The sequence below is a fragment of the Pygoscelis adeliae genome, unplaced genomic scaffold, assembly GCF_000699105.1.
Source record: "Pygoscelis adeliae isolate BGI_AS28 unplaced genomic scaffold, ASM69910v1 Scaffold101, whole genome shotgun sequence".
Classification (NCBI taxonomy): domain Eukaryota; kingdom Metazoa; phylum Chordata; class Aves; order Sphenisciformes; family Spheniscidae; genus Pygoscelis; species Pygoscelis adeliae.
In genome coordinates, this window is record NW_008824238.1 from 2508762 (window position 1) to 2520281 (window position 11520).

Here is an 11520-nt window from a genome sequence, read left to right on the forward strand (position 1 = left end):
TTGAATACCAGCATTGTTACTTAAAAATAAAGCAAGTCCTTTTGCAAAATGGAGTAGATGGTTTCTTTCCTTTTACACTGGTGTCCTGTGTCTCCTAGGACACCGTTCCTGAAAATAATAAAATGCCTGCTTTGTTTCTGGGTCCTGCTTCAAGCTTCTGCTTTAACCGTAGGATAGTTTTATCTGTTTTAAGGATAAATACCTTCGTGGATAGAATATGCTTACTATGCATAGAGCAACCTATCATTTCCTCTTGCTCTAAATGTGGTGGATAGACCACCACTGCACATTGTGTTCATGTTTCTACTTTTTCTACATCTTCTACTTCTCGTTTATTCTAAAGTGTTTTAGCTGTAGGGAACATCTGTCACAAAACCAAATGTTTATATTCATACAAATTGGCAGTTGTGGCAGCTCCTTAAAGTGATGTTCTTCAGGATCTCTTTGTAAGCAGATGTGCTGTGACTGGAAACCTTCTTTAATAATTGAGTTAAGTACGATTAAAGTATCTGGCATCTGTTTGAGTTACTGAAGCAGCATTGAAGATTGTGGTTCTTTTTATGAAAATACAATTGCTTGGATTTTGCATTACAAATATATGCTAAAGTCACGTCTGGAAATTTGAGCAAAGTTCTCTGCAGCCTGTAGAATGAGCGAAGTCTTCTTAATGCTAAAATGGGGGGAGTCATGCTTAAGATTATTAATTTATTGTTAAATTAGATGTATTAATCATGAGAAGTACAGTTTCTTCACAGATTTTCCTCATGGACTTTCCTGGTTCTAAATAGCACTTTTAAAGGTTTGATTAAAAAAAATTAGTTTCAACTATTCGCTTGCAAACCACTTACCACTGTAGTCTAGCAACCAGCCCAAACGGAACTTTTGCACGATGAAAGCAATATTTTGTATTTCAGTTACAAAGATGGAGCTCAATATCTCTCCCACTCTGTGCTGCCAAATAGAGAGGACTTCTAATTCAATTTAAACCTCATTCAGTTCGATCTGTGGAAAAATGTTGGACCCTGAAGCCAGTTTTCACAATAGCATCCTGCTTTACGTTATTGGTGAGCTGCTTTTCCTCTAGGAGGAAGGAGAGGAGAAAAAGGCAGAGGGATTGCTGGTCTTTAAAATTTGTCACAGAACCACTAGTTTTAGTATTAAGTTTTATTAGGTTAAATATGTGTCCATCTTTTAAAAGCAGCACAGAATGTTGCCGTTCACAGGTCTGAGTTTAGTGTTGCTCAAGCTTTAATAGTTTTATGCAGTCCTTACTTTTCAGTGACTTTTTTCCTCTTCTGTGGCTCTACTCTGTATACAGTTTCCTTCATTTCTGCACTATTTGCCCGCAGTGTTTTCAGTGCTCTTCTGTCAGCTGCTTTACCATTTATCCCCTCTTTTCTATCTTCCCAAGCCTCCTTTTTTCTCATTATAAGGTGTCTGCTCCCTCTTTTCTGTTTCCACAGATCATTTCTTCCTCTCCCCCTCTTATTTTGCCTTCTCTCAAAACCTAATCTCGCTCTCTCTTTTAAAATTTGTCTTTTCTTATGCCCTATCCACTCCTCACGCTCATCGATAAAGGCAGAAAAGTATGATAATTTATGCCAAATATAGTATTAGGGATCAGGATAACTTTATGGTTGGATGCAAAGGCAACCCGTCTAGCCAGCAGCTGTCAGTAAGGTAAAGGTTTGGTTCAAGCTAGAGAATTTTCTGGAGATTTCTCCCATATACCCAAATGGCTCAAATCACTAGTCAGCTGGTGTCTTCATTTAAGGTTCTTTAGTGAGGAGCTTTCCTCTTCACCCCCCTTCTTATCTCAAAGCATCCTGACTTTTTGGGGAACTTTCTCTTTTAAATAAGCCTAACAAGTCCTGGAAGATACCATCCATTTTTAAGGTCTTACGCATTTTCTTTTAATTTTCTCTTGCCCTTCTATTACTTCTCTGAAATGTTGCACGTTAGCTTTCGTGAATAATTGTCATCAGTTGTGAAACTGTCCTGTTTTGAAATGCAAATATTTCACAGAGAAAGGGGCAGAATTGATCCTTTCCAGCTATTCAGGTAACAACCAAACATAAGCTGTTCTCTGTCTCTGGTAGCTGTGCTGTACTCTTCGCTGCAACAGTGGTTACTCGCATTTTGGACAGATGAAGGACCTCAGGTTTATGTTTTTAAGAAAATGTGTGGTATTTCCACTGTGTCAATTCATGCAGATCATCACAGGATTCATTGGGATGAGTGTTGGCAGAAACCTTGCTGACTGAAGTACCCTATGTAGCTACTTGTTCAGAGCAGAGGTATGAAACGATCTTCCTTTGCAGTTTGTAACATAACCGAGTGTATTACCCAGGATTAACCAAGTGCCACAGGAAATTAATCTAAGATAGAATTGACAGAAAATGGAAAAGAAAAAAAAAGATAAATGCAAGTCCAGCATCTTTTCTTAAGACGTTTAGTTTTCCAAAAGGATCTTGGTTTGATGTGCTGAAGAAAGTTGAAACCTGATTCAGTTTTGCTCCGTGCTAGCAAACAGTTGTCAGACAGTAAAGATTGTCTGCCCAAGCTGAAGGTGAAAATGAGCAAGGTGGAAATGCGTGCAACCAGACTTCCCTGTTACATTTTCTCCAGTCTGTAACTGGAGAATGTTTCAAACTTACTCTTGCTTTTTCTCAAGGTGCTCAAGCTTGATGCATCTTCAGCTCTTTATGCTTTGACTAGGGAAAAAAAAAAAGTATAGCTTGAACTTTCAAAAGAAGAATAATTCTCAGTTTTATTGTTGGACTTTGATCAGTAGCTCTCCAGGTGCATTATAAAAGCTGCTAGTATTTCAAAAATCTTTACTAATTTGGCATGGCCATCTTGACGCAGGGTCTGTTTTTAAAACACGTTGAACACTTGCATCTTCTGACTTGAAAGGAAAAAGAAAGAAAAAGAATAGCGTAAAACAATAAAACCCAACCCCGTAGGCAGAATGTTTCATTACAATAGTTGTGGGCTTTCTTTTTAATTACATGTAATAAAAAACTTGCAGATGATACCCACTCTTTGGAGGAGGGGGTAAGACAAGAAAAGTTCCCTTGCCTGAGGCCCAGAGTTGGAAATATAAACGATAGTTAGCTGGCATTATACTTTTTTGATAGTAGCAATGTCACCAGTGATCTAGTGATGACTTGTCCTCCCCTCTAATGATATGTTGTCCTGCAGATAATTGTGTGCATGATAGCAGATGATACAGTAAAATATTTTGATGGAAGACACAAACAGTTTCCTATGTAATAAACTGCTTTTCTGTAGAGCCTGCATTCCCTCAGCGGGATCTGGTGGTGTCTGCTCTTCCATGGGCAGGATTGTATCAACAGGGACTGGCTCTGTGGTGTTACAGAGTGTGTCCCAGCAGTTTTAGTGCTGATGCATACAACAGTGTTGGACTTCTATTGCAGCACGTTGTTTTCTGTGGGGCTGCTACTTCGGTCTGCAGACAGGAGAGCAGCCTTAGGAGATGCAAGACTGTTGCTTAACAAAACTCACCTTTGTCCCCCTCTCCCCTTTTCTTCACAGAAAATATCAGAGAGGAACTCAAGTACGCCTGAGACTGCTGGATCTTGAACTCACATCTAGGTTCTTGGGCGCAACTACTGATACAACATTGCTGGAAGCTGATGCGGTGCTTTTAGGGCTTGTGGAACACAAGCAAGCAAAGCAAAAGGAGTAAATTTCATGTAAATAAATGCACTTTGTGCTCTATAGCAAATGATACAAATGAAATGCTTCCTCAGGAAATGAAAAGTTGCTGTCCACTTGGTTATGTAAATAATGAGATCAATAAAAGACAATAAGCACACCGTACCTGATTCTTGCTCCATTTTTATTCACTCATCTTTCTAGCGCTTTGCCTTTAGATTTAAATGTGAAAGGTTAACTGAGCTTCTGTAGGTAATACTAGTTGAACGTTTGCATGTTCTTGTATAAAGAACTCCAGAGTTCGTCTTTCCATCCCAAAGGGATGTTCATCTAAGATATTGTACTTCCATGGAGGAAGTCCAAAGCTTGCTGTCGTGGTGCTCCTTCCAGTACGGTGTTTCACACAGAACAATGTCAAGGGCTCCTGATTTCCAAGTTGCAGTGCAGAATGTTTACTGCAGATATGGGTTTTAATCTCCGTTATAATACATCATGCTTTTATCTCCATGTGCATGAAGAAATAGAGGTCATTCTTTGCTTTAATTGGAGCTCTCATTTCCAATGCACGTTAGAAAATTTTCTCTGGTTGTTAATATAAATGAAAAGAAACTACTTCAATGTAGTAGGCCAAGCGTAGGTCTTAGGTTTCTGTAAGTATATTTAAGATAAACATTATGGGTATTTGAACACACAACCAAAGAATCATGCTATGGTGTTTCCAATATGTTTTTGGAGCATGTGCTGTCAAAGAGCATTTCTTTTGATTTCTGGTATATCCAAGTCTGAATTCTGCACAGTCATTTGCGGTATGCATAGTGCCTAGCAGGTGTGCTGAGGGCAAGTGAAAGTCGCCATTTATACCACTGAATTACAAAAGAAAGCCTGTTTAATCTTAAAATATTTTTCCCAAATGTTGGAATAAAATGAGGTTTGTAAAGGTGGTATGCCTTGTTTGCCTGCAGTGACTGCCCACTGACAGTGTGTTTCTCGCTATATGTATGTTGTGGTTTAACCCGCAGGCAGCTAAACACCACACAGCCGTTCGCTCGCTCCCCGCCCCAGTGGGTTGGGGGAGAGAATTGGGAAAAAATAAGATTCGTGGGTTGAGATAAAGGCAGTTTAATAGGACAGAAAAGGAAGGGGAAATAGTAATAATAACAACAATAAAAGAATATACAAAATAAGTGATGCGGCCCCCACCCACTGCCCGATCCCCAGCCAGTCCCCGAGCAGCGGCCCCCCCGGCCAGCTTTTCCCCAGTTTATGTACTGAGCATGACGTCACATGGTATGGAATGTCCCTTTGGCCCGTTTGGCTGTGCCCCCTCCCAGCTTCTTGTGCACCTCCAGCCTTCTCAGTCAGCAGAGCACGGGAAGCTGAAAAGTCCTTGACTAGTGTAAGCACTGCTTAGCAACAACTAAAACATCGGTGTGTTATCAACATTGTTCTCATGCTAAATCCAAAACACAGCACTGTACCAGCTACTAGGAAGAAAATTAACTCTATCCCTGCCGAAACCAGGACAATGTCCTAATTCAGCAAAATGCACACTGGCTTAAGCATACATTACTCAAATCCACAGACACCTCATCTTTCTGCTGGAGCAGGCCACATGAGCAGTGATGGAGCCACTAAAGGATGGTATAGCTCCTTCTGCCTCTCATGACTGAGTATATTCGTATTTCAGTCATGTGAGGGAAGAGGAGACAAGGGATCCCTAAACAAGCAGCATACCAGGGAGCCAGCTCCAGGCTGCCACAGCTCATGCACCCCTTTCCTTGCCTGCATCTGAGGGATACTTGGATAAGATGGCATCAGAGAGCAGAAACTGTGAGCAATTCTGTTAGATTGCAGCTGGCCGGTGGGTCAGATTGCCACCCAAACTCTGCAAGTCTTCATATGGTCCAACAAAATTCATTTAGAACAGGATACAGAAGCTTTAATCTGTTTAGAGGTCTTTTCCAAAAATGTCATTTCTCTTTTAAAGGTCATCTTTTATTTTTTTATTTGAAAGCGTATAGAAAGAAAAGCAAAAAGAAAGCTGAAGTGCCTTTTTACCTGGAACCACAGCCCTATGATGCAGTGGTTTGATTCTTTCTTACTCCTCTGTCCAAAAGAAAAACTTGAAAAAAAACCCAAAAGAAAACTCCTTTACTACCTTTGCCCTTTTGTAACACTGAGAAGAGAGGTATAGTGCAGGCATCACCTGCTACGGGTAGTTTCCAAAATACATCTCATGCATGATCTGTCAAGATAATATTTTTAATATAAGGTATTTATTTGCCAAAAATACTAGGAGGAATCACATGGAAAATGCATAATCATTCTGAAGGGAATGGGCACGTTTTAGCAGATCCTTTTATAGTTTTGCAAACTGAAGTTTTGGTTCTGAAATCAGTAAGGATCCAAGCAAGAGAGAGGAAACAAGCAATGTGAGCTTATTTTGTTGCTTTAATTTGCTCATTCATCTCAGTGATCTTAATTAGGGGAGTTTGAACATGAATTTCATTGGTGTTAGCCTCCAGGTAAAGAGTTATCCTAGCACCGGAGTAGGAAAAGAAGGCCTTTTTAAGAAGCCAGAAGGGGTTTAAAATATCAAAGAGAAATCCTGTTGGTTGAACGTAACTCATCCTACATGCTTGATCAGCCTTCAATAAGAGTGATTTGGGAGAAAATATATGCGTTAACGTTTTGGGGGCAGGCTAAGAGTTATTTCACAGTAGAGTATCAAATAGTGCTTTTATCAAATCTTCCTCTGGATAACCTTTAGAGAAGTGACTTTTAGAGACTGTAGTGGTTGCTGTTTCAAATCCAGCTTAGTGTTTTATTTGGAAACCCACAGGTTCACATAAACCGACCCAGTCTTACAAATTGTGTGGTTGAATGGCTGCTGCTAGTCGTTCCGGCCTTTGGAGAACCAGTTGCTCTCCCAGCTCATCCTCGGTGACCTTCAAGGCAGTTATTTATTGGACTTCTAAACTGTTCAGACAAGAGTTGTCCCATGGAGGAGTGTCTGTTTGGGGTAGCTTATGCCCATCACACATTGCCTCAATTCTGTACAACTCCCAAATGCAGAATTACAATGACAGAGCAGGGAATTCTGAAATGCCTTTGTGGTGGGCTGTTGGGGTTGTGTTTCATATTTGTAATACCTCCATATGCCAAGAATATGTGTAGACTACATGTCCTTAATGCAACGTAAGGAACCACCAATGTTCATTACTGAACAGCCACGATGGCACAATTGCATGGCCCCGTGTCTATAAGACTGTTCTCATTTTTGACTCCCATCTTTTATCAGGGTACAAATTGATAATGCAAAGAGGTATTTCTAGGGCCATCCATACAGAAGAATAACAAATGCAGGCACTTTCCTGCTGGTTACCACCTATCCTCAGGAGTTCCCTCTTTCTTCATGGCCACATGCCTTTTTGCTCCTCCTCTTTGCATTTTCTGCTGCCAAACGCACACAAGCGTATGTACAACCCGTTCTTCTTGAACAATGGACAGTGAAGTCTCCTCGTCCACATAGTTCAGACTCCTGAGTGGCCTTGCATGTGTCTTGGTTTGGGCAGTTGCACGAATCTGACTTTTTGTTTGGAGGTCATTCTTATTTCATGGATGAGGGTAGTCGTTCCTACTAACATAAAGGAAGGGTAAAGCCACCCCAGCAGCTCCTGTGGCACTGTGCCTAGCCCACACCACCAACTAGAGTACTCTTACCACTTAAGTATACTACATGTATTACTAATATTAACCAAATGAATGCTACTGATTCAACATACCGAGACTCTGTAGCTGTAAGCGTAAATCCATCACTTCGCTGAGAATCCTGAGGCTGGTATAAGCCAAGTTCTGCAACTACATTCATCTGACTGCCAAGATCAGGAATTTCTCTATATACCATGCTGTGTTTTCCTCTAAATGTTGTAATTTTGTCTTATGCTGAAGCACTGACCAGGTGAGCAAAGATAATTACTAAAATCATATGAATTTAATCTCGCACAATTCATTTTTTTTATTATGCAGCTGAGAAGATGTTTGGTGTTAGCAGATCTCTGTTTCTTGGACTGTTTTTCAGAAGGTTTTTTTTCCTATAACAGTCTTGATTTTTGAAAGTGTTTAAGGTTTTTTTTGTTCTGAAAATTTTCAGGTAACAACACAGACCCCACCTCAGTAGCAGATACCCAATTTTCCATCCTTCTCCATCAGATGCTGCTTTGCCTGCTGCCCACATCTCTTAATTGATGAATTTCTCACTTAAATTTGGGTGCGCATGACCGATTCACCTTGAGTAGTTGTAATTCGTGCTTGGTATGGTGTAAAATTTACGCTCGGAGAGGTAACGCTGAGTGCTCAGAGAACAGCATGGAACGCATCCTCAGCAGAGGGAGGAGAAGGGCTGGCTGCCGTCTCAGCCTCACCATTCCCACTCGGTCGGGTGCTCCACCTACGTGCCGGCAATAGAGTGCTGGGTGATTCAGTAGCAAGTAGCTGTGGGCAGGTACAAATCTTCACTTCTACACAAGCAAGAAATGTTTCCACACGTTCTGCTAGGAGGACACTTACTTTTTCTAGGCCTGTAACTGAAGTGCCCGTGAACTTCACCCTACCCCACATCCACTTCTTACTCCACCCAAATATACCTGAATGTCTGTAGTGCTTTCTGGTTTTACAGATGTGCTTATAAGCAAAGTTAGCTTTAATAAAAACTGAATCAAAGCTGGTTTGGGGTTTAGCTGAAGCAATACTTTGCCTTTTGTGTTATTCAGGTCCTGTTTTGAAGTCTTTAATAAGTTTTCCAAAAATTCTACCTTTTATTTTACGAACAGAACATTAAAACACATCCTTGGAAAGCAAAATAGCTTTATCATGATGTGGAGTTGGAAGAAAAATGAAAATAGTTCAATGTTCTTTTGATGACTGATGTGCTATAACAAGACCTGGTAAATCCCTCTGGGCTTGTCTGCCCTTTCATACTCCAGGCCTTTAGGTGATGAGATGGGGAAAAAGGGAAATGCTGAAGAAATCGGGCCTGCCTATTGAGAGCAAATTAGCATCTTGCCACCAAAGCTTTGGCACTGAGCTCATTTCTAAAGACAAGAATACTTCACATTTTACTTTTCTTCAAGGCATTCTGGAAAGTTTGGGTTCCTCCTCATTTTTTAATACTGTCACATTTATAAATCAGGCAAATTATTGTTCAAGCTTTTTTTCTGACAGCATTATTCCCTTATGCTGGGAAAGCTTTTCGAGTCTTCTGTTTTGGCTAGCGACCATTTTTGCTAGATACAAGCATGCACTCTACATGTGTTTTTTAGTAAATTATGCATTCTGGGGAAGCATTTATCACGTATGAAGAGTCTAGACTGCCCAAATGAGGCTATTACGTTGTCGTCTGGCCATAACCCAAAAGTAAGTATTATCCCTGGTATGACTGCAGTAGACTAACATCAGTAAGTTCTTAAATACTCTTAAGTGTTCTTGTTTCCTTATGGGTTGTGTCTTGTTCAATCAGAGTTAAGCAGGCTGATGCACTCGGTCTACAAGACGGCTATAACGAGGAAATCAGCAATTTGTTAACGTTGCAGCCTGACTGCAGCAGGCTGGGTGTCAAGTGCAGCCAAGAGTTACACTTCCCAAATGCGTTAATCGATCCAAGGTACCCTTTGGGGTAGCTACTGTAGTCACCCTGCAGCCCTGGGTTAACTTCTGAAAGTGGCAGCATATTTAAATTATTTAAAAATGTTGACATTTAAAGTAGTAAAAAGGGTCTTTTTTCTCCTGTCTTTTATGAGAAATCAAAGAACTGGAATAATCAGCTCTGTTATTAACTGACTTTCACACAACAGCAGCTCGGCTGGTTGAATCTTTGCTTGTCTTCTCAGCCTCAAACCTGGTTTGTGTTTAAGACATGACACATACGGGAACCTAAGTGTTATCTCAGGGTCTCAGTCCAGTAGCATGGGGAAGAAAGTCATGGGCTTAATACTTCTCTTCCCAGGGAGAGGAGTTGCCATCTTCTTGTCAAAATGACTAAATTGAATACAAATAAAATGCAAAACTAACTGAAGTTGAAGGCTACAATCTAATGTGCCAATTGCTAAAACATACAAACAGAGACATCAGAGATACGTCCTGACCTGCCTCACAAATGAGTGTATGGGCATCACGTTGAACATCTTTGAATGGTCATGGTGACGGTCATGGTGACTGAGAGGTGCCTGAGGACTGCAGGAAAGCAAATGTCACTCCTACCTTCAAAAAGGGCCCAAAGGAGGACCCCAGTGGTACCCAGTGAGAGGACCAGAGGCAATGGGCACAGACTGAAACACAGGAGGTTCCCTCTGAAAATCGGTAAACACTTTTTTACTGTGAGGGTGACCGAGTGCTGGCACACGTTGCCCAGAGAGGTTGTGGAGTCTCCATCCTTGGAGATATTAAAAAAACATCTGGACATGGTCCTGGGCAACCAGCATTATGTGGCTCTGCTTGAGCAGGGGGGATGGACAAGATGACCTCCAGAGGTCCCGTTCAACCTCAACCATCCTGTGATTCTGTGATCTGTTGGCATCTTATTTCTGATGACACTCTGTTTGAACACTGCTTCTTTTCATTTCTCTGAGTTTGTGAAAGCTTAGAGCTTCTTCTATATGCCCTGACACGGAGATTATCTGCTGCTGAGCTAGGAGGGTATGGTCTTCACTTCGGGATCCAATTGCTAAAGGGCTGCAGGGAATCGGGGTTCTCCAGAAGTGGCAAGGGTGGAAATGGGTACCTTCTGTGTATCGTCGAGGCTAGCTTGCTGTTTGTTCAGCATGGGCTTCCCTGCAGTGGAAGGGAGACTGTGGCTACTGCGTGTGGCTACTGCCATCTCCCACTTCCACCGAAGGTATCGTTCCTCCTGCTTTATTCCTACTGCATGTATGGGCAAACCAAGAATAGATTCAGTCAAACTTAGGATTTCATTAGGTTCAGGCTCCTGTACAGTGTGGTAAGGGTGTCCATCAGCTCAGAGTTTGGTGTCAGTCACACAAAGTTAAAGGGCAGTTTTGTCAATGTGGCTGCCAGAAGCACCTTGCAGCTGGCACAGCTGTTCTTCAAGGATGTTTTTTCAGAGTGGTAGTGGTCCGTGGAATCCTATGTGTAAATGTCCTCTCCTGCTAGTCACAGCTAACTCCTGCCTTCCCCATCTGCCAAAGCCCTTGCATGAGCTCCCCTGGCTTGTTGCAAGCTAGCATGGACCTAGCTGTTAAATTGCTTGACCCAGAGAAGGATGTTTAAATAGGCCTCGTGTGGTTTGCTCAGGATCACATAAGTGCCGAGCAGGCGTTGGCATGTGATTTCATTGTCTCTTGAGGGCCAGACTTTGCTGTCTGTGATTGAGGGGCTCACGCACCAATTTGGGTTCCTGTTTGCTCCCAGAAGACCACGGCTGCATTCATAGCGGCGTTTGGGGTGGCAGGTTCTTCAGCAAGCTTAGGAAGGATGCATCACCCCAGTGCTCGGGGTTTCCCTCCGCTGGGCGAGCAGCGGGGAGGCGAGAGCCGCAGCCGGAGAAGGCAGGCAGCTGCCCTGACAGCTCGAGCTGTGAAAGAGCAGCGTCGGCTCGAAATCTTTCTGCCATGCCCTTTGCACCTCGGGCTGTGGCTTCTTTGCACACGCTGGATCACCGGGGAGCTGAAGTTTCATTTACCGACTGAACGACTCTGAAAAAGGTCCCCCGTCCCAATTAGCGTTGCCAGTCATCCGCCTCAATGGCGGGTTAAACTGAGCTGCCTGCTCAAGTGGTGGGCGCGGGGCTGGGCGGGGGGCAGGCAGGGGAACCGCCGGGCAGGC

General features: G+C 42.4%; 1 protein-coding gene across 1 annotated transcript in view; it reads left to right on the forward strand.

Moving 5' to 3' along the window:
- The window catches only part of MRPS28 (mitochondrial ribosomal protein S28), a 69099-nt gene extending 65248 nt beyond the window's left edge, over positions 1–3851 (forward strand). The window contains exon 3 of the mRNA XM_009335064.1: positions 3559–3851. Coding sequence (XP_009333339.1) covers positions 3559–3712 — 154 coding nt within the window. The 3' untranslated portion in view covers positions 3713–3851. The remainder of the gene's footprint in view (positions 1–3558) is intronic.
- The last annotated feature ends 7669 nt before the right edge of the window (positions 3852–11520 follow it).